This window comes from Bubalus bubalis, chromosome 12 (genome assembly GCF_019923935.1).
Source record: "Bubalus bubalis isolate 160015118507 breed Murrah chromosome 12, NDDB_SH_1, whole genome shotgun sequence".
In the NCBI taxonomy this organism is placed as follows: Eukaryota; Metazoa; Chordata; class Mammalia; order Artiodactyla; family Bovidae; genus Bubalus; species Bubalus bubalis.
The window spans coordinates 49042938-49063791 of NC_059168.1; the positions used below are offsets into that span (position 1 = coordinate 49042938).

General features: G+C 52.9%; 1 protein-coding gene across 7 annotated transcripts; it reads right to left on the reverse strand.

Moving 5' to 3' along the window:
• Positions 1-4385: 4385 nt before the first annotated feature.
• On the reverse strand, positions 4386-14793 carry SH2D6 (SH2 domain containing 6). 7 transcript variants are annotated; one of them, XM_025261202.3, is made up of 17 exons: positions 14701-14793; positions 11553-11578; positions 11135-11169; positions 10389-10459; positions 10163-10295; positions 9477-9586; positions 8601-8661; positions 8126-8148; positions 7672-7732; positions 7215-7293; positions 7025-7055; positions 6868-6892; positions 6610-6687; positions 6381-6409; positions 6039-6122; positions 5732-5890; positions 4386-4965 (listed from the first exon to the last, which is right to left on the reverse strand). In XM_025261202.3, exons 1-17 carry the CDS (start codon positions 14704-14706, stop codon positions 4849-4851), a joined length of 1128 nt encoding a protein of 375 aa, XP_025116987.3. In that variant the 5' UTR covers positions 14707-14793; the 3' UTR covers positions 4386-4848. The 7 variants fall into 7 exon arrangements, with proteins under 7 accessions (XP_025116987.3, XP_025116985.3, XP_025116983.3 ...); XM_025261200.3 differs by having other exon boundaries at positions 6381-6436; XM_025261198.3 differs by having other exon boundaries at positions 6381-6439.
• Positions 14794-20854: the final 6061 nt, after the last annotated feature.

Genomic DNA, 20854 nt, shown 5'->3' on the forward strand with positions numbered 1-20854 from the left:
AGGGAATTCCCTGGCAGTCTAGTGGTTAGGACTCTGTGCTGTCACTGCCATGGCCTAGGTTCAATCCCTGGTTGGGGAACTAAGATCCCACAAGCCACATGGCACAGTGCCCCCCCCCCCCACCCCATCCAAAAAAAAAAAAAAACTTGAAAAAAGTTAATTACATTATTGTTAAAAATTCAGCTCCTTGGTCACTGTCACATTTCAAGTGCTATTGTGGCTAATGGCTTCTGTAGTGGACAATGAAACTATAGAATGTTCGTATCACCACAGAATGTTCTATTGGAAAACACTAGGTTAGATTTTCCTCTTACAAAGGAAGTCCTGACAAGGAACATTATGAGCTTCAGAGAGATCCAGAGTAGACTTGACCTATTCAGTGACTCTCTCAAGAAATATTTGGCACCTACTGTATCCCAGGTCCTGGATACACAATAGTGGGCAGCTGTGGCAGCTGATCCTTTCCTGGGAGTAAAAAGGCACTTGCTTGCGATGTATTAGGTGCCCAAGCCTAGGCTGGGGCAGCCAGGAAGGCTTCCCGGAGAAGGGAACATTTAAGCACAGACCTGCAATCTGAGGAGGCACCAGTGAGGCTGAGTTGCTCTCCAGATCATGTTCTTTTTGGCCCTCTGGATCTTTTGTCACAGATTGTCCCCACTACCTGGACTGCCCCCACTCCTTCCCTCCTCCTCTTTCTCCCCAGGGAGGGAAGGAGTGAGACTAGTTCCCTCAGCTGGGACCAAGCAGCCACTAACTGCTGAGCTCTTTTCGGTGGCCTCTACTCTCCTCCCACAGGCCATGTGGCTTCAGAGCTAGGTAAATTCATGACTTGGTGAAAAACAACAACAACATTAAAAATAAAACAGGCACTAGGGTGGAGGACTCCTCCAGAGAAGTCAAACCTGCATATCTGGTGAGGGATGCAGGAGTCTGTATGTGTTGCTGAACTCAGGTTCAGCTGCGTACCACTCAGTTCAGTCCAGTTCAGTCGCTCAGTTGTGTCCGACACCCAGAAGCCAATAATTCGAGAGGCAAGTGTCAGTGAAAGGAAAGGTGTTTTAATCAGAGAAGCCGGCAATCTGGAGAGAAGGTGGACTTGTGTACTGACACCAGCTGTGAAGATTCTACTCAGCCATACCAGTTTTTAAAGGGAAAAACTGGTGGGAAGTATCTCAGTGAATCATCTAGACAGGAGGCTGGGTTCTTCATCATTCTCCATTGTGTACAGACTGGCTGACTTTGTCTTCAGACGCTATCCTGCCTGCATGCTCTGCCTGCAGGATTACTAAGTGGGTTAGCAGGGGTAGACAGCTACTTATTTTGTTTTTTAATTTATTTGGCTGCAATGGGCTTTAGTTGCAGCATGCAGGATGTAGTTCCCTGACCAGGGATGGAATCCTCACCCCCTGCATTGCGAGCGAGGAATCTTAACCACTGGACCACCGTGGTCTCCACAGAACTACTCATTTTTTAACTGCTTAATTTTTCATTCTTGTTTCTTTTCATTTAGGAAAAGAATCAACAGTTTAGACAAGGCTTGGGCTTCCCAGGTAGTGCTGGTGGTAAAGAACCCACCTGCCACTGCAGTAGACTTAAGAGACACAGGTTCGGTGCCTGGAGGAGGAAATGGCAACTCACTCCGATATTCATGCCTGGGAAATCCCATGGACAGAGAAGCCTGGCAGGACACGACTGAAGCGACTTGGCAAGTATAGAGTGCATTCAGGAGAGCTAAGGAGTAAGTTTCAATTGCTTAGTGATCTCATTCTTATAATTGGGCTCTGTTAAAGTTAGGAACAGAAGTGGGCCAACAGGAAAGGGGTGAAAGAGCTTCTTTGAATTCCCCACTGCCAAACATCATTTCATACCTATGGGACTACGGGGCAAAGATCCATCTTCTGTAACTTCTTTATGCTAACAATGGACACAGTATTTATTCTCAGAGTGGAAAATGTTAACATGGGTCTGTAGCCTGTCTTTGTGGACAATTTTAGTTGCCTGCTGACATATATGGGCAGAGTAAACTACAGTCAGTTTGATGCCCACAAAGATATAGGTTATTTTGAGACATGTATGTTAATCCGTTCTCTTGAGGCCAGTTCTTAGAACTGTGCTAGCCATGGATTCAGTACTGCTCAAGATGGAGCAGCTTATGTCATGGCTACAGTCTGGTCATTATGCAGTTAGGGTTTTTTCCCTCTGTTGGCAGTTATAGTATCTGTAAAACAACGCAGGAACATGCATCAGACACTGGGTCTGTGACTCTATTGTCCTCATCAGTAACTGCTTGGTTTGGTACAGGGAGAGGGGTGAGGGAAGGGTGGGGCCACTGTAGGGTTCTAATAGATTCCGTTAGTATCCTGAGGCCCACCCTAAGGCGGGTCCCCACCCTCTCCAGCCCTGAGTTCCTGCCTGAGTCAGTCTGGGTAAAGGGTAGGGAGCGGCCACTCCCATCCATAGTCTGGAGGGAGCCAGAGCAGAAGGAGTCTCACTTGGGGATCCTACTGTAACAGGAGGGGAAGGGGCAGGGCACTACTTTTGAAAGAGAGACATAGCCCAAGGACACAACATAAACCGATTAGAATCAAATGGGACCGAGATGCAGACAAGACTAGACCTTAATCCTCAATCAGCAAGTGAAATGACACACCCAGGAGTGCCATGACAGTTCCAAGGCACTGTCAAGACTAAGGAGTGGGTGGTGGCCCAAATCCTGGAAATCTCTGCCCCTTCCCATAAACAGTTGGAATAATCCTCCCACTCATTAACATATGAAATGACCCAGCTTATAAAAACTAACCAGGCCCCATTTGGCTGCTGCACTCCCCCTTTGCCATGGCCGTCACTCTGTGGAGTGTGCCTCTCTCTGTAGCTGAATAAATTCATTTCTCACCTATCACTTTGTCACTGAATTCTTTCTGCCATGCGACATGAAGAACCGGAGCTTCATTAGGTCCTAAAACCACTGTGGGTTTTGGCTGGGTTCGAGTCCCAGCTATATGGGTTCAAGTCCCAAGCAAGGTTTTGACTGGGTTTGAGTCCCAGCCACTTGAGTTCAAGTCCCAACCTGTTGTAAAAGGTTTCACTATTATCCCCCGGCTCTACTAGAGCCCAGCTGCTAGTCCCCTCCCCACATGGACGCGCAGCAGCATCCACCCCCACCTCGGCCTGCGCCGTCTGCCCATCCTGCTCCTCCTCCTGGTGCCCTGGGCGGAAATTACATCCGTGCTATATTGAACACTGGAAGTGGCAGTTGACTGACCCAAATTCACACGCGTGTTTTTGAGGGGAAAGAAGTGTCAGAGTGCAGCCCATTAGGCCCTGCACAGTCCTCATCTTCCACATGGTCCACCTCACGCAAGCCCCCCAACCATGGGGTAACTGGTAGGGAGGATTATCTTCACCTCCGTTACAGGAATTAAGGTTGGGAGGGGAAACTTGCCAGAGCCAGCGGTGGTGAAGGCAACAACGCTTTCCTGGACGCCTAGCCTGGACCCCCGTAGCGCCCACCCAGCCTCGTGTTTGCATTTCACCCGCGCGCCCTCCTTCACCACCTCCCCCTGGCTCCCGCCCTGGAACCCCAGCCTTGGGGTTGGGTGCGGGCAGGGTCGGTGGGCGCAGAGCTCAGGCTACGGCTAGGAGCAGGGGTCCGAGCCCTCCGTGCCAGCCCGAGCGCCGCTGGAGACTGCTGAGCCGCCTTTTGTTTCGCGGCTTCTGCGGAGTCACGGTCACATGCGCTTCCGGCACGGGGTGTTCCGGGCGCAGCGCCAGGGCCCGGGGACTTGCCCGCCCCTCGGCCCAGCCCGCGCGGGGCCGCCCTTCTCCGCTCTCCCGCCCGCCCGCGGGCCCGCCGGCTTATCTCGGAGCCCGCACCCCTGGAGCCTCCCTCGCGGGGGCGTGCCTGTGGGCAGCTCAGCTCCGATGGCCTCTTGTCTTCTCTGAACAACGCGTGGATCCTTCCATGGCGGCCTGGCCCGGTTCATACCCAGATGTTTCCTGGGGTCCGCCCCACCCCAGACAACACCCAGCGCTCAAAATCGGGCGCATCCCTCCCGGATGGAATGCTAGGCGGTAAATGGGTGGTGGGCAAGTACTGAGCTCTGTTCTCGTCATTTCATGGGGTGGCCGAGCAGCACCGAGCCTTTCTCCTGCCCCTACCCTGACTCCCGCAAACAAAAAGAAACAAAACTCAGCCCACCCAGGGCGGCCGCCTCAGACCATCTAAGGGCCAAAACCCCAGCCAAAGGGCAGAAAAGGGGCTGGCCCTTCTGTCCTGGCCTGGCCACCACTGCTCTAGCACTCTCAGGCCCAGGCTGTGCCCTGGGACACTTGAGAACCTCGGCGCCTCACGGAGGAGGCTGTCTCTGCTTCGCTCAACAGATTTCAAGAATTCATTCAACAAATATTTATTGAAAGCAAAACTATGTGCAGGGCCACCAAGTCTCTCCCAGAGGCCAGCTCCCTGTTAAACCTCCTACAACATGCGGGTGGATTCTCCTTGTGTTCAAGCAGGACTGCCCAGACTCTCCCCTGTGAGGTTCAGCTTCCTGCAGAAGAGCTTCATTCAGAGCAGCTTGGGAGGCATGCCTGGGGGCCAGGAATGGGGGCCCTGCCTGTCCCCTGCTTCCCAGTGGAGAGGGAGCAGGGAGTAGCAGTGTCAGGCTTTGGGTGAGAATGGAGTAGGGACTTGGGGGCACTTTCTGTCTCTAGGCCATCCTTCCCAGGGGCCTGGAGGGGCTGGGACAAAGGATGGGGGAATCTGGGGGGTGGCAAACTGGAAGAGGAGAGGGAGACAGCCCACGGGGCAAAATATGGGGCCAGAGGTGAGGCTGCACATGTGCTGTGGCGTCAGGGCTTGGTGGGGAAGAGCAGGCAGGTGAGCTGCCGGCTGCCGCTCTGTCTGTCCAGGAGCGGTAGGGGGTGCTGCGTGTAGTGCTGGACCATGGCGGCCACGGAGGAGAAGAGCTGGACAGGGACGGGAGGGCATCAGTGAGGCCCTTGAGCCCTGTGCCAGGAGAAACTTCCTGAGGGAGCTGGGGGGCTCTGGCAAGGGCGCTTTTGGACATTTTTCTACATATTTTCCTTCCTGTTGCCCCATGAAGCTCCAGTGCATCCTGCTGCCCCATTCCAGGCCTTCTGTCTGATGGCACCAGTGCGCATTTCCCCCAAACAACTCTGGGGCCTCTGCCCGGGACCTCTGGTATGGGGACCTGAGGAGTGACTGTCTCTGGTTTGCAGCCTAGCAAATGCTAGGTGCAAAGCTGAGTTCTTGGTACAGACGAAAATCTGGACTACCTGGGCCCTGCCGTCCTCCCAGCTGGGTTCATACAGGTACAAATGCCCCAACCTGGGCTCCAGGCAGGCTGGGCCTTGCAGGAGGGGGTAACTCCTCCAGAGTAGAGTGGGCCTCTTCTCAAAGTGCAGGCTTTTGGGAAAGAGTTCAGACTTGTGGCCAAGGATATTGATCACCCTTGGAGAGGATGAGATGGTTGGATGGTATCACCAGCTCGATGGACATGAGTTTGAGCAGCTCAGGGAGTTGGTGATGGACAGGAAAGCCTAGCATGCTGCAGTCCATGGGGTCGCAAAGAGTCAGACACAACTGAGCAACTGAACTGAAATGACTGATCACCCACTCCAGAAAAAGACAAAATGTGGGGTTTTCCCCAGGGAAATGCTCCCAGCTGGGCCCAGGGGCTGCTCTGCTGAGCTTCACCACTTCAGCACCCACCTCCTCATGGTTCCTGCCCTCACGGCCCAGGGCATAGTGGCGCCCATCAGCCAGCCGCCTGATGGGAATGTTGAAGACTCGGCCATGGAGAAGTACTGCCAGGGTGAAGGGCTGGGTGCCGCGAGGGCCTGAGCTGGGGCGCACGGTGTATGCTCCATCCTGGGGAGGGGCGCCCATCCATTAGCCTCACATTTCCAGCTGCAGCCCTGACTCCAATCCCTGCCCAGCTGCCCCCACCTGCCAGCCACGGCCCCTGAGCAGAAGGGGTTTCTGAGAAGGCCCTGGGGATCTGCAGTGGGTGGCCCACCTTCTGGCATCGGAGCAGGGCGCTCTCAGCAGCATGGCGGTCACAGTTCGCTGAGTACCAAGGCTGACCCAGCAGATTGCCTTCCTGTACACACACCCAGCAGATTGGTGTTATGCCAGGGCACCAGATCGGGAATGGGGAGCAGAGAACACCCCGGCGGCTTGCAGTTATTTGTGTTCCTGTCGGTCTTCCCCAGGCTGAGTCCACGCAAGCTCAACAAAACGTGTCCTGTCTAAAGCCGTGTACACACATCCAGCCCAAAAGGGCTCCTGGGTGTGGACCTGGGCTCTGTTCCTGAGGGCCTCCCCTCTGCCCCCCAGCTCACTTGCAGCCCCTCCTCACCTGGGCACATGAGGTGTTCTGGATGGTGGCTATAGAAGAAAGAGAGGTTCTCCTTTCTGCTGGAAGAAGCAGATTATAGCCCTGGGGCTGGCCAGGGATTAGACCTGGGAGGCTTTGGGCCCAGCTGCGAGGGTGGGGGAGGTCCCAGGAGGTGTGCAAAGGCTTGAAGGCCAAAGTGGGACACCCAGTGCTTCACCCCTCCCCTCCTAGGGATCCCGGTAAGACCCACCAGCTAGGCCACGTGTGACCTCCAACTGAGGAGTGATGTTAAGGTACAGGCTGGGAGCTTCCTGATTTGGTGCAGACCCTGGAAAATGCCCAGGGGGCATCCTCTCAGATCTGCTGTCAGCTGGAGTCAGAGCTGCAGGGACCTCCTCAACCAAGCAGGGTGCAGGGGGGCTGGGAGACAGTCTGTGGCCTGCAGGGCTGTGGCTAGGGAGGGCCCCACGTGAGTGCCTGGATCCATGCTGGTAATGCCCATACTCACCTTCAGAGGTGGCCTTTGTTGCTCCCTAAGACACAGGATGTTGAGTCAGGCCTGCTTCTTTGGTCAGGAAGTCCCACTCTGAGCCTCCCTCTCCCCCTCACTCCCAGCTCACCTCCGCACCCCCACCCCCAGCTCCACCCCAACCCCAGCCTCTTACATTCTGAGCTTCTTGGGGGGTTATGGTGGGCCTGTGGGGAGCAAATTGAGAAACAAGGGTTCAGGGCCTTTACCTCCTTCAAAAGAAAAGGTTCAGTGACCCCAGAGATCTCAGGGTCAAGGCTGGGGATGCCTGGGTTGGCCATTCCCACCCCCCCCCACACACACACACACAAACTTGGGGCACTCACCTGGGCCCCACGGATATCCTTGGTAGAGGGACTGGGGCCGTCAGGATTGGGGAACTCAGAGTCTGAGTAAAGGCTGGGACTAAAACAGCAGGGCTGAGCATCAAGCAGGGAGCTCCAGGAGCCTGGGGCGGGGCTGGGGGGCAGCTGCAGAGTCTTCTCTGCTTCTCTGCAGCTTGACCTTTGGGGAGTCTGTTCAACCAGGCAGAGCGCTGTCCTGGCCACAACAGCTGGGAAGCCCCCACAGCCCCTGCTCTAAGGGGGTTCCCTCCGTGGCAGGAACAGTGTGGGTCACTCTAGACCAGAGGCATCTGTGTGTGTGTGTCTGAAGGCAGATATGTGTTGGTGGGGTACTGAGAGAGGATGGGGCAGACAATGGAGCCAGAAGACTGTGCTGTGCTGCTGGTGGGCAGCCGAGGACCTCAGGGCAGGGCAGGGCGGGGTGGAGAGAGGGGTTCACCTGGACTGGGCTCACACTCCACATAGATGTCCTCATCAGGCTCCTTCGCAGGGCCTGGCACCTAAGATAAGGAGGGAGTGTGGTACCCAGGGTTTGAGCAGTGAGTGGGAAGGAGGACGAAACCATCACTTAGGGGAGCTATTGGTACCTCAACCCCCCCAACCCCCATCCTAGGTGGAAATGGAATGACTAAAAGTGCTCCTTTGCCCAGAAGAGGGCACTCATGAGCACCTCCTTCCCATCCTGGGCTCAGAGAGCCTGAGAGTCCAGGAGGAACTCTGGGCAGACACCTCCCCAGGACACTGGCTGACGCCCTGCCACAGCCTCTGGCCAAAGGGGAAGGGTCCTGCTCCAGGCCTCTTCCCCTGGTTTTAGGGGTATTTCCTGGCCCTCCCACCCCACCCCACCACCACCACCAACTTCCTAGCCAGTCCTAGAGTGAGGGGCCACTCACCTCTCGGGCCGGTTCACCCAGCTCTGGTAGGAAAAGGAGAGACCCACCAGTCAGGAGCAGCAAGGAGAAAGGAATTAGTGAAACTTAGGCTGGAAAAGCAGAGCTTCCTTGGAGCTTCTCTGAGGGGATCCTCAGAGCCAGCTTTGAAGTCCCAGGAGAAAGCCCTCCTCACCCCTAATCGCCTTACTTCATACCCCAGGGTGCCCCTCACCTGACCCAGAGACCTCAGCAGTTGCCCAAGGGGCCGAGGAGCCAGGGACTCTGAGTGAGGGCCTCAGCCTCCTCCCAAACTGCCTGCCCTAGGGGAATCAGCAGGTAAAAATAAGGAACAACTGGGGGGATGCAGCGACTGGGCAAAGCATGAGACCAGTGTGAGGCCAGCTCCACTCTCTCCCCGACCTCATGGGAGCCAGGATTCCCCTTCTCAGGGCAGGGAATGGGTGGGCCTCGGAATGAGACTGGACATCCCTATTACCTCGCCTTCCAAAGGGCCAGCTCTGCTTCAGGGCCTCCAGTGGGCTCGGCGCTGCCTTGGGCTGTGGGCACAATGCAGTGGCAGGAGGGAGAACAGGGGTCAGGGAGCAGCAGCATGAGGAGGGCAAGACTAGCAGGGTGGGACGCAGAAGGACTGTGTATATCTGTGCAGCTTTAAAAAAAACAAAAAACCCGATTCTTGTGACCCCATGGACTGGCCCACCAGGCTCCTCTGTCCAGGGAATTCTCCAGGCAAGAATACTGGAGTGCCATGGAGTGGCATGGAGTGCCATGCCCTCCTCCAGGGGATCTTCCCAACCCAGGAACTGAACCCAGGTCTCCTGCATTGAAAGGCAGATTCTTTACCGATGGAACTACCAGGAAAGCCCCTGCCCCAAAAAAACTACAACACAAGCGTTAATGTGCAAAGGAGGCAGCTCTCCTCTTCACCTCTGTTCTGTGGCTCTTTCTTTGTTGTGAGCCTCTTTTTCTTTTTATTCCCATACAATATAGGATGAAAGTGGCAGCTCTCAAAGCCCACACCCGGGATCATGGAGGGATGACAGCTGGCAGTGACTGGCAGCTGAGCGAGGGCTTTCTTCACTCCACAGGCAGGGAGGGTCCTGAGAAGCTCTCAGCTTCGAGAGGTAGGGGAGCTTCAGTGCACCCACCCACCCCCACTCCCCACTCCTGGCCCAGGCGAGAAGGCTGAGTCTTAGGTGATGCTGATGGGGAGGGTGCAAGGACCAGACCAGGCAGGTGGGAGGAGCCACTCTCAACAGGGCTCTGGCTTCCGACTGCAGCTAATTTTTCAGGGGCCTCTTGAATGCAGATGTGGGGGAATCTTGCATACGGGATGCCTCTTAGATTTACTCACTGGAAAATGGTGCGCTGGGGTGGGGCGGGCAGGGAGGCTGTGTACCATCTCCGGCTGGGGCTGTGGTGGTGGCAGTGGTGATGTGGGAGGGCCCAGGGGAGCAGAGTGATCTGGAAAACACTCCAACATTGTGACTCTGTGGGCTCCTCCCACGTAGGTTCCTGTTTTCCTCTGGCCCCCTCACCCAGTCTCTATTCCCTTCTTCCTCCCTCCCTCCCCTCCCTTGCTCTCTGGCTTCCCGACTGCCCCGTCGCCATGGCAACTGGAGGCGGCCAGCTTCCCTGCCCCCACCTGGCCAAGCTGGGAGCTGTGGGGGTGGGATGCCAGCAGTGACTGGGACTCTCCTGGCATCCCTACCCTTGCTCCAAGTTGTACAGGGATCTCGGAGGGGGGTCTCCAGGCCCCAGGGACCCTGGCAGGCCTCCTGCTTGCCCGCTGTTGCCGTGGTTACACGGCCCCTCCAGGCTCGTCACCCCTTCCCACTGATCCTCCCTTTCCCCTCCTCCCTCCCTTCCTCTGTCCCTCTCTGCCCAACCCAGAGGCCTCAGTGACTGCCAGCTGAGACCTCCCCTCGCTGTCCCAGGCCAAACAGAAGGGGACGAAGCAAACCTGGGCCCTCTCCCCTTGTGGGGACCCTCCTGTTCTGCCGGATCCCCACCTCTCTGCCTCAACTTCCCAGCCCTCACCCAAGTACAAAGAGTCCTCCTCAGTGCCAGAAAGGTGGGCAGGGGTGAGGTGGTGGAGTAGAGCCTCACAGGGGGGCAGCTCATATTTATCCTCCTCCTCTTCCTCCTCCTCTGGGGCTTCCAGGAAGGAATGCTGAGCACAGGAAGGACAGAAGGGATACAGGAGCAGTGGCGGCAGCCACTGCCTCCTCCCACCCACCAGCTCCGGCTCAGCAGCTGGACTTACCCTGTGTCTCCAGATCCCTGGGACAGACAGAGGAGATGGGCAGGGTTCATCTTTTCTCCAAGCTTGGGAGTCTGAACAAGAGACTGGTGAGACTGGCCTCATCTCCTCCCCGCCCAGCCCCTCTCTAGCATAATGACTTGCTCTCTCTCCCAGATATAATAAACTATCTGCACTTTTCCAGAGGCCTCAAAGGAACCATTCATGATGGGCTTTCCCAACACTGCAGGAGGACCAGTGAGGCATTTTGGAGATAAGGGGCCCTAACGGCCTGTTCCATCTATGCCAGTCCTCCACTGCATGCGTGCTAAGTCACTTCAGTTATGTCTGACTCCTTGCGACCCCCAAGGACTGTAACCCATCAGGCTCTTCTGTCCATGGTAAGAATACTGGAGTGAGCTGCCATGCCCTTCTCTCCAGGAGATCTTCCCGACCCAGGAATGAAACCCGTGCCTCTCCGGCTCCAACATTGGCAGGCAGGTTCTTTACCACTAGCGCCACCTGGGAAGCCTGCCAGTCCTCCACCCCATGCAGCTCTAATTCTGAACCAGACAGATGAAAGAGCTGGGCCCAGTGACTTAGAAGCGCTGAACTATAATGAGCAGGAGGTATCCAGAACCCCCAGGGGAGACTCTGAAGGGACCCCTGCACATCCCAGACTACAGTCCAAGGGGTCACCAAGAGTCAGACACAACTGAGTGCACACACACGCACACACTACACATCTGGGTGGGGGGGTGATCACTTACTTGCACATCTTGGAGGTGGAAGCGGTGGCCCCGACCTGCAATTGGACTCTAGTCAGCTCTGCCCAAGGGGCCCTGAGTTTGTGTCAGCCAGACATCGCACAGCCCAGGGACATTCACAGACATGGCACTGCCCCCTGGAGTTGTGCGACAGCAGCCTGGGACCAGGGAAGTGGGAGGAAGAGTCTGGGGGCAGAGCTCATGCCCCTGGGTGCACAGCTTGAGAACTTGGTGCTCCAGGGAAGCCGGCAGCAGGGGAGCCCTTGTGTTCCCTGGGCAGTGGAGGCACATGAATGATCTCGCTGGGCGTGGTAGGACCGGGCAGAATCAGCACCACTCTAAGGATGGCTATGCCCAGGAAAGTTGCAGCGAGGTGGAAATGAGAGGAGGGTAGAGAAAAGAGAGGAGCCCGGGGACTCACCTGGCCTTTCTCCAGCTGAGCTTCTCCTGAAAAGGGTCAGGGAGGGGAGTAAAGGGGTAATCAGTACATCTAGAATGACTCTCCGTGTCTGGAGTCCTGGGGCCCCAGGGTGGGCAAGTCTGTATATCAGGGGCTGCCCCAGAACCAAGTCTCACCATGGCTAGGGTGAAGGAGCTCTGCCTCCCCTGAGCCCAGGTTCTACTGCAAATGGCCTGGTGACAGGGGCCCTATTGTTCCTATCATTTGCATCTCGCAAGCACCAGGAAGGAGGACCTGCTGTGGCCTCCAACCCCAGGCCAACTTCACCCATGCCACGCCCAGCCCTAGCTTCCCCTCACCTCCCTTTCATCGCCTCCCACAGCTGAATCTCTAGCCCCTCTGCCCCACCCCCTCCAAAAAAAAAAAAAAAAACGGGAAGAACTCTCTCTTCAAAGCCCTGGCCCACAAAGCTGGACCAAGGGCCCCCAGTTTTCTGATCAACATTCCCCTCCTCCTAGAGTTTCAGACTCCACTCAGGATCAGCCAGCCCACACCCTTTCCCAGTTGACAGAAGACAGGGCATTAGATCCAATTAAAAACAGGAGATAGGCTTTCCCTGGTGGCTCAGTGGTAAAGAATCCACCTGCCAGTGCAGGAAAAAATGGTTCGATCCCTGATCTGGGAAGATCCCACATGCAGCAGAACAACTAAGCCACAACGATTGAGCCTGTGGTCTAGAATCCAGGAACCCCAGCTGCTGAGCCCACAGGCTGCAACAGTGAAGCTCGTGCGCCCTGGAGCCCGTGCTCTGCAACAAGAGAAGCCACTGCAATGAGAAGCCCGTGCACAGCACCAGAGAGTAGCCCCAACTCTCCTCAACTAGAGAAAACCTGCACAGTAACGAAGACTCAGCACAGCCAAAAATATATAAATAAATAAAAATTAAAAAAAAACAACAACCAGGAAACGATCCCTGCAGACACTCTTCTTACATCTTTTGTGCCTGCTGTCATTTGTTGGTGACTATTGATCGATGATCAAGGAGATGAAAGTTACTGAAAAGCTCAGAAATATGTAGTTGTATTTAGTTCAACTGCTGTCTTTTGATTTATTCATTTATTTTTGGCTTCACTGGGTCTTCTTTGCTGTGCGTGCTTTTCTCTAGTTTCGGGGATGGGGGGCTACTCATTGCAGTGCTTTCTCTTGTTGCAGGGCTCGGACTCTAGAGCGCAGGCTCGGTAGTTGTGGCAGACCGGCTTAGTTGCCCCGTGGCATGTGGGATCTTCCCGGAACAGGGCTTGAGCCTGTGTCCCCTACATTGGCAGGCAAATTCTCAACCACTGACGGTCAGGGAAGTCCCTGATTCCTTTCTTGATGGATGTAGCTGTTCATTTGGTAGGTAGTTATTGAACGTCCACTATATACCAGGCACCATTCCAGGCGCTGGAGGTGCTGCAGGCAAGCTGAACAGGCAGGCATTACACTCACATTTCCTCACTGGATTCTCACAATAGCCTCATGGTGTGGTTCCTAATTGTTTCCCTGCTTTGCGATGAGGAAAATGGGCATATTAGTCAGCTCAGGCTGCCATCAGAGAGTACCCCAGGCTGGGTGATTGAAACAACAGAAGTTTATTTCCTTATTGTTTTGGAGGCTAGAAGACCAAGGTCAAGGTGGCGTCAGGGTTGATTTCTGGCTAGAACTCTCTTGCTGGCTTGCAGACAGTCAGCTTCTTGCTGTGTCCTCATATGGCCTTTCTTCTGTGCATGCAGGCAGAGAGAGAATTCTGGAGAGAGAGGTTTCTTTTTATTTTTTTAAGTGGAGCATTTTTAAAGTCTTTATTGATATGTTACAGTATTGTTTCTGTTTTGTCGTTGTCGTGGTTCAGTCACTAAGTCATGTCCAACCCTTTGCAACCTTGTAGATGGTAGCACACCAGGCTTCTCTGTTCTCCACTATGTCCCAGAGTTTGCTCAGATTCATGTCCATTGCATCAGTGATACTATGTAACCATCTCATCCTTACTACCCCCTTCTCCTTTTATCTTCAATCTTTCCCAGTATCAGGGTCTTTTCCAGTGAGTCGGCTCTTTGCATTCGGTGGCCAAAGTATTGGAGCTTCAGCCTCAGTATCAGTCCTTCCAGTGAATATTCAGGGTTGATTTCCTTGACTGGTTTTGATCTCCTTGCAGTCCAAGGAACTCACAAGAGTTTTCTCCAGCACCACAGCTAGAAAGCATCAATTCTTTGGCCCTCAGCCTTCTTTATGGACCAACTCTCACATCTGTACATGACTACAGGAAAAATCATAGCTTTGACTATACGGTTTCTGTTTTAAGTTTTGTTTTGGGGCCCCATCCTTATCATCTCATTTACCCTTTTTTAAAAAATATTTTCTCATTTGCCCTTAATTACCTCCCTAAGGGCCCAGTCTCCAAATACAATCACATGTGGGGTTAAGCCTTCGACATATGAATTTGGAGGTAGACACAATTCAGTCCAGAGCACTGAGACTCAGAAATGAAGTGACCTTCCCAAGGGCACACAATTGGTAAGTGTTGGAGGTGGGATTCAATGCAAGCTTTGCACAAGCCAGAGCGTATGCACTAGCCACTGAGCATCCTGTACCTCACCTAGGACTGGGTCTTGATCCTCCTTTCCTGTGATAGAATTAGAAACGTCGGTAGTCGCACGTTTCCTTTAGACGCCCATAGCATCCTAGTGCTCTGTTGTTTAGTTGCTAAGTCGTGTCTGACTTTTTTTGTGACCCCATGGACTGTAGTCCGCCAGGCTCCTCTGTCCATGGGATTTCCCAGGCAAGAATACTGGAGCAGGTTGCCATTCCCTTCTCCAGGGGATCTTCTTGACCCAGGGATCAAACCCATATCTCCCACATTGGCAGGTGGATTCTTTGCCACTGAGCCACCTGGGAAGCCCCGGTGCTCTGTTACCTGAGTGAACTTTGGAACTCTAACTTCTGAGAAGTTCTGAGGCAAAAAAGAAAAGCCCAGGCCAGGCCTTGGGTCGGGCTCTGTTTAGACAGGAAATGAGGGGACACAGATGAGGATCTCGTCAAAGTAAGACCTTTCTAGGGCACTGTAGCTTTCCTGTGGTTTTTATTTTGGTGACGTCTTAGCTGTTGGCTCAAAGAAACAATGAACACCATGTACTTGCATCTCTGGAGGCCGGGGGCACTGCGGAGAGGGCCCAGGGTTGGAGCTGGCCACAGACAATAGACAGGAAGACCAGATAATTCTTGGGACCTGCAAGCAAAAGGGCACTTAAGAAGTTATGAACTCAGCAATAGGAAAGGATGAAATAGGGAACTTCCCAGGCGGTCCAGGGGCTAAGATTCTGTGCTCCCAATGCAGAGGACCCAGGTTCGATCCCTGGTCAGGGAACTAACATCCCACATGCTGCAACTAAGACCCCACACAGGCAAATAAAGAAAGAAAGAAAAGGGTGAAATAATGCCATTTATAGCAACAGGGATGGACCCAGAGATTATTATACTAAATGAAGTAAGTCAGATAGTAAAAGATACATATCGTGTGATATCACTTATATGTGGAACCTAAAATATAGTACAAATTGAGAATTCCCTCATGCCCTGGAGGTTAGGATTCCTGGCTTTCACTGCTGTGGCCTGGGTTCAATCCCTGGTCAGGGAACTGAGAAACTGTAAGCCGTGGTGTGGTCAAAAAACAAAAAAAATTTAATAAATATATAAAGATTTTAAAAATAGTACAAGTAAACTTATTTACCAAACAGAAACAGATGCACCAACATAGAAAACAGACTTATGGTTATCAAAGGGGAAGGAGTATGCATACTCAGTTGCTTCTGACTCTTCACGACCCCATGGACTGTAGCCCACCAGGCTCCTCTGTCTACGGGATTTCCCAGCAATACTGTGGAGTGGGTTGCCATTTCCTTCTTCAGAGGATATTCCTGACCCAGGAATTGAACCTGTATCTCCTGCTTGACAGGCGGATTCTTTACCGCTGAGCCACCTGGGAAACCCTAAAGGTGGAGGGAGGGATAAATTGGGAGTAGGGGATTAACAGATATACACTACCATATATAAAATAGATAAGAAACAAGGATTTACTGCATAGCATAGGGAGTTATATTCAATATCTTATAACAAACTGTCATGGAAAAGGATCCAAAAAATAGAATACATATACACACACACACACACATATATATGCTGCTGCTGCTGCTGCTGCTGCTGCTAAGTCGCGTCAGTCGTGTCCGACTCTGTGCGACCCCATAGACAGCAGCCCACCAGGCTCCGCCGTCCCTGGGATTCTCCAGGCAAGAACACCGGAGTGGGTTGCCATTTCCTTCTCCAATGCATGAAAGTGAAAAGGGAAAGTGAAGTCGCTCAGTCGTGTCCGACTCTTCATGACCCCATGAACTGTAGCCCACCAGGCTCCTCTGTCCATGGGATTTTCCAGGCAAGAGTACTGGAGTGGGGTGCCATACACACACACACACACACACACACACACACACACACACATATATATATATATGTATATATGTACTATATATATATATGAAACTAACACAATATTGTAAATCAACTATACTTCAATAAAAAAGAAGTTATGGAAAGTCATTGGGATGGTTTGAGAGGTACCTATTTGTAGGAAAAACTAAAAAGAAAATCAAGAAAGAATCCGGGCCTGGAGTCCGGGATAGGGGTTTCCTCCCAACCTCCCCTCCCCAGCTGACCTTTGTTCTGTATTTAGACCATAAGGCAGGGGGCAACATCCCCCCCACCCCAAAGGGACCTCCTGTCAAATTCAACAGGATTCTCTAGACGCTATCTTGATGCGAACCCCAAACTGAGTGGTCTTCCCAGTCCAGACAGCTCTGGCCTCCGCCACCTCCTCCCCTATTCAGGGTTTTGCATAGGCAAATGCCAGGGCCTGGGTGAGGGAAGGAGGATGGTATCCATGCCTTCTGGGTGGGGGCACTGGCTTGGCAGATCAGGAAGCAGAGGACGGACAAAGGGTGTCTCATGGCTTTGTGTCACCGCAGCCAGGCCTGTAGCACCACGCTTCACGCTGATGGCACAGGCAGATTTGGACAGCCTCTTTATCCTTCTTTGGCACAGCATTGTCTTGTGCACATTACTATAGCTATTCCTTTGGGATGAATTCCTAGAAATGGAATTGCTGGAAACTCACATTTTAAAGGTTCCAGTGCCCCACTGTCTGGCAGCATCTGAGTGTCAATTTTATGGTCCTCCCACAGCTCCCAGTGATTCTCTGCATATTCCGGATCTCAGCTGCTGATCTTCAATGATAAGAGGTCAACATCCTCAGGTGCAACGTAGTCTAAACCCACCCTAAGAAAAAAAAAAAAACAGCTCTGGAGAGCGGTGTTCCCCCCATTTGCATGATCATAAGAATCACTGGAAGACTTATTAAAGTCTTAGGTTCCCAGACCTTCCCTGAGATCTTAAAAATCGGATGTTCCAGAAGGGAAGTGGGAATCTATATTATTTTAAACAAGCATCCTAGATGATGCTTACGAACGTTCAAGTTTGAGAAATGCTGCTCTAAAAAACGCTTCTTATTCTGAGAAGATGCAACTCCTAGGACATCTTTAGAAATCACAGACAGCCTTTAGCTCATTGGGAACACAGGGGTCGCCAGCAACGAAGAAACGTGACACAGACCGCCCCCTCCAGAGGTCCCTCCCAGTGATAGAGAGGACAGACCCCAGGAGACGTTCCATCTCGCTAGGCTACAGTTGTCCTCTGTGTCAATGGGGATGAGAACAGGGCATTCCTTGTGGTGTAGGTGCTTCTGCTGAGTAAGATGAAGCACATGAAACACACTTTGGGCTTCCCTGGTGGCTCAGTGGTAAAGAATCTGCCTGCAATGTAAAAGAAACGGGTTCAATCCCTGGTCGGGAAGATCCCCTAGAGAAGGGACTGGTGACCCACCCCAGTATTCTTGCTTGGAGGGCTTCTTGCAAGTCCATGGGGTCACAAAGAGCTGGACACGGCTGAGTGACTGAGAGAGTTACATGAAACACACAGCACATGTGCAGTATCACCTCTTCCTGAGGAGGTGGTGCTGAGGTCCATGGTGGTGTTGCCAGTAGACAGGGAGGGTGGCCAAGGTTGGCTGGGGTCCCAAGCGTGTGTGAAGCATTGTGAGCATGAGGGGGTGGTTTCTGAGGACCTGATGGAGGACAAGTCAGCAGGCTATAATCAGAATTTTCAGAGGGGGAGGGTGTAAGCTACGGAGCAGGAGATGCTGAGAACTGTGGACCCCTAAAGGCTGAAGGTCTGCCATTTCCACTGGCTGTGGAGCACTTCCTGCTTTGGGAGCCACCTCCGTGTTGTAACTTCTTGCCTCCAATCCCAGAAGCCAGATGCGGCTTTCCCCGGCCTCCTTAACTGCTGGGGTGTAGGCATTCTGCCAGCCAGGTGCCCCCACACTGGGCTTTGTAGCCAAAGCTGGCACCCCAGGGCCATCTACCCTAGGGACGGGGTGATCGCTATATCCTGTTTCCAGAGGCCAGAGAGGCTGAGACCCCAGTGGAACCAGGACTGGGATCAGCTTGGCTATGGCCTTTGCGACATTGTTCCTGGCTCATTCTCTGGTCCTCCTGGTAATGTAACCAGCTACAGAATATTTTTAATAAATTATTTTCCAGTCTAAACTAGCTAGGGCTGGTTTCTCTTCCTTTAAGTGAAGAACTCTGATTTACAGATGGAGCATCAGTGGGATCACCACAGAAATACCAAGAAGTCCCAGACTGGGAGGGCCGCATCCAGGTATCTCATGAGAATAGGAGGCAAGGTAGAAATAAGTGTCATAGCTTTATATTTCTATCATAACTCTATATTTCTATATATTTTTCTTGGGCCTTTAATATGACAAGCATTAATTAACTTTCTAATTTTTAAAACTAATGGACTTCCCTGGTGGTTCAGAGGTAAAGAGTCCACCAGCCAATGCAGGGGACACAGGTTTGATCCCTGGTCCAAGAAGATTCCACACACCTCAGAGCAGCCAAGTCCATGCGCCACAACTACTGAGCCTGTGCTCCGGAGCCCGGGAACCACACCTGCTGAAGCCTGTGTGCTCTAGAGCCCATGCTCCTCAACAAGAGAAGCCACTGCAATGGGAAGCCCACGCACTGCGACTAGGGACTAGCCTCTGCTTGCCACAACTAGAGAAAGCCAGGGTGCAGCACCACAAACCCAGCCAAAAATAATTTTTTAAAAAAATCAGTCGATACAGGTCAAAAAATAAAAAGAAGGAAGCAAAGGAGGGAGGGATGACCTGGATTTCAGCTATGAGGACGCACCAAGAGAAGGACAACCCTGGGAGTGGGGGACAAGGCCAAGGGTAGGTTCTAGGGGTCACTACAGGACAACCAAGGTCCCTTAAGCCAGGGAAGTAGGGGGACACGTGGGAAAAATCAAAAGCATAGTGATAAGACAGGCTTTCTTCTCCCAGGAGAACAGGAATGCATCAGGGTAAGTGGAAGAGGATGGGGCAGAAAGAGGAAAAGAAGAACTTTCTGACCACGAGTTAGGACCACGTCGGTGGCAGAGGATGGGGAGGGGGACGTGGGGAAGGAAGCAGGACCTCTGAGGGGTCAGGGAGAATGAATGAGTCTTAAGGATTCCTAAGGATATTTTTACCTGAGCGGGTGGTCTAGTTAGAAGCCCAAGAAGCAAGTAGGAAGAGGCATTAGGCCAAGTGAACTGTCTGCAGATGGGTTAAAGTTGGTCGGGACAATCTTGAAGGAAGGTGGTTAGCAAGAGGGAGAGAAGGAGTCTTCCTGGGCTGATGAGAGAAGGGCAATGTGGGAGCTGGTTTAGCACGAGCTGGCAGAAGCCCTCCCCTACCCCCTCACCCCACTCCTGGCTGCCACCCTCTCAGGCTTGCTGATTCAGCTTACTCTGGTGGCATCTGTGGCACGTGATGGAGACTGACCGATGACACTCAGACCAGCCTCCTAAGATGAGTCTCTGGCCGAACCCCTGCATCCCTCCCTGACGCACCTTCATTTATTGCTGCAGCTTCAGAGCTTTGTGAGCAGCGCTCCCTCCATCTCCCTGAAGGTAGATACAAAACTGGGTGTTCAGTTGGTATTTTTCTAGAGAGCAGAGCACTAGCTTTCTACAGATTCAGCAGTAGTTAGGGTTGCAGCTGAAAGCTGAGGATGGCTTTCTCTGGCATCTAGGGTAAAGCCAGGTCTCTGTACCACCCACCCTGCACTTCCCTGTTCTGGATCACTAACTCACAACAGATTGAGTCTTGACCCAGCTCTGCCAGGAACCCTTGCTCGACCCTCCCCCATCCTCTGACCCCTTGAATGGAGACAAAGGCTTCCGGCTGCCTAGTAAGATCAGCCCTACCTACCTCTCCAACCCCAGCCTTTCCATTTTTCCCCATGGATGCACTTTCTCTCACCTTCTGTCTGTGGTTCCTCTATGACTGGGCCCCAGGTGGCCCCAGCTACACCCTGTTAACTTAAGGAAATTTCATTTGGAAGAAATTTAGATCTTTACTGTCCTTATGGAATATGGCAAAGAGGGAGGGCACTCTAGGGACCTCCCTGACAGTTCGGTGATTAACTCTGAGCAGGAGGCATGCGTTCCATCCCTGGTCAGGGAACTAAGATCCCACGTGCTGCACAGTGCAGGGTGGGGTGTGGGGAGAAGAGAGGACACTCTTAAGTGCAGTTTAAAAAAGAAAAAAAGGAAGAGGGACCTCCCTGGTGGTCCAGTGGCTAAGACTCTGCGCTCCCAATGCAGGGGCCCAAGTCTGATCCCTGGTCAGGGAACTAGATCCCACATGCCACAACTAAGATGCAGCACAGCCAATAAATAAATAAATAAATATATAAAGAAAGAAAAAAGGACTTTCTTACATGTATGTTCCACTTCAAGAATTGTTACCATCCCCCCCAAATCCACTCTCATTGTCTCTGCAACTGGCAACCTTCACAGATGTTGTGATCACCCTGTCCCTCCCCCCAGACTCCAGCCTTCTCCCTCCTCAACTCCTTATCATGCAGATCACCAGAGCTCCTTTAGCAGTCCTTAAACTTGATGCATTAACCCACTGCCCAGATTCTGCCTGTGGGAGAGCCCAGCAGGTGTCCCAGTAGCTGGAAGCCTGGATAAGATGGGGGCAGGGAGGCTTCCCTGGTGGCTCAGATGGTAAAGAATCCGCCTGCAACCCAGGAAACCTGGGTTCCATCCTGGGTCAGGAAGATCCTCAGGAGAAGGGGATGTCTACCCACTCCATTACTCTTGCCTAGAGAATTCCATGGACA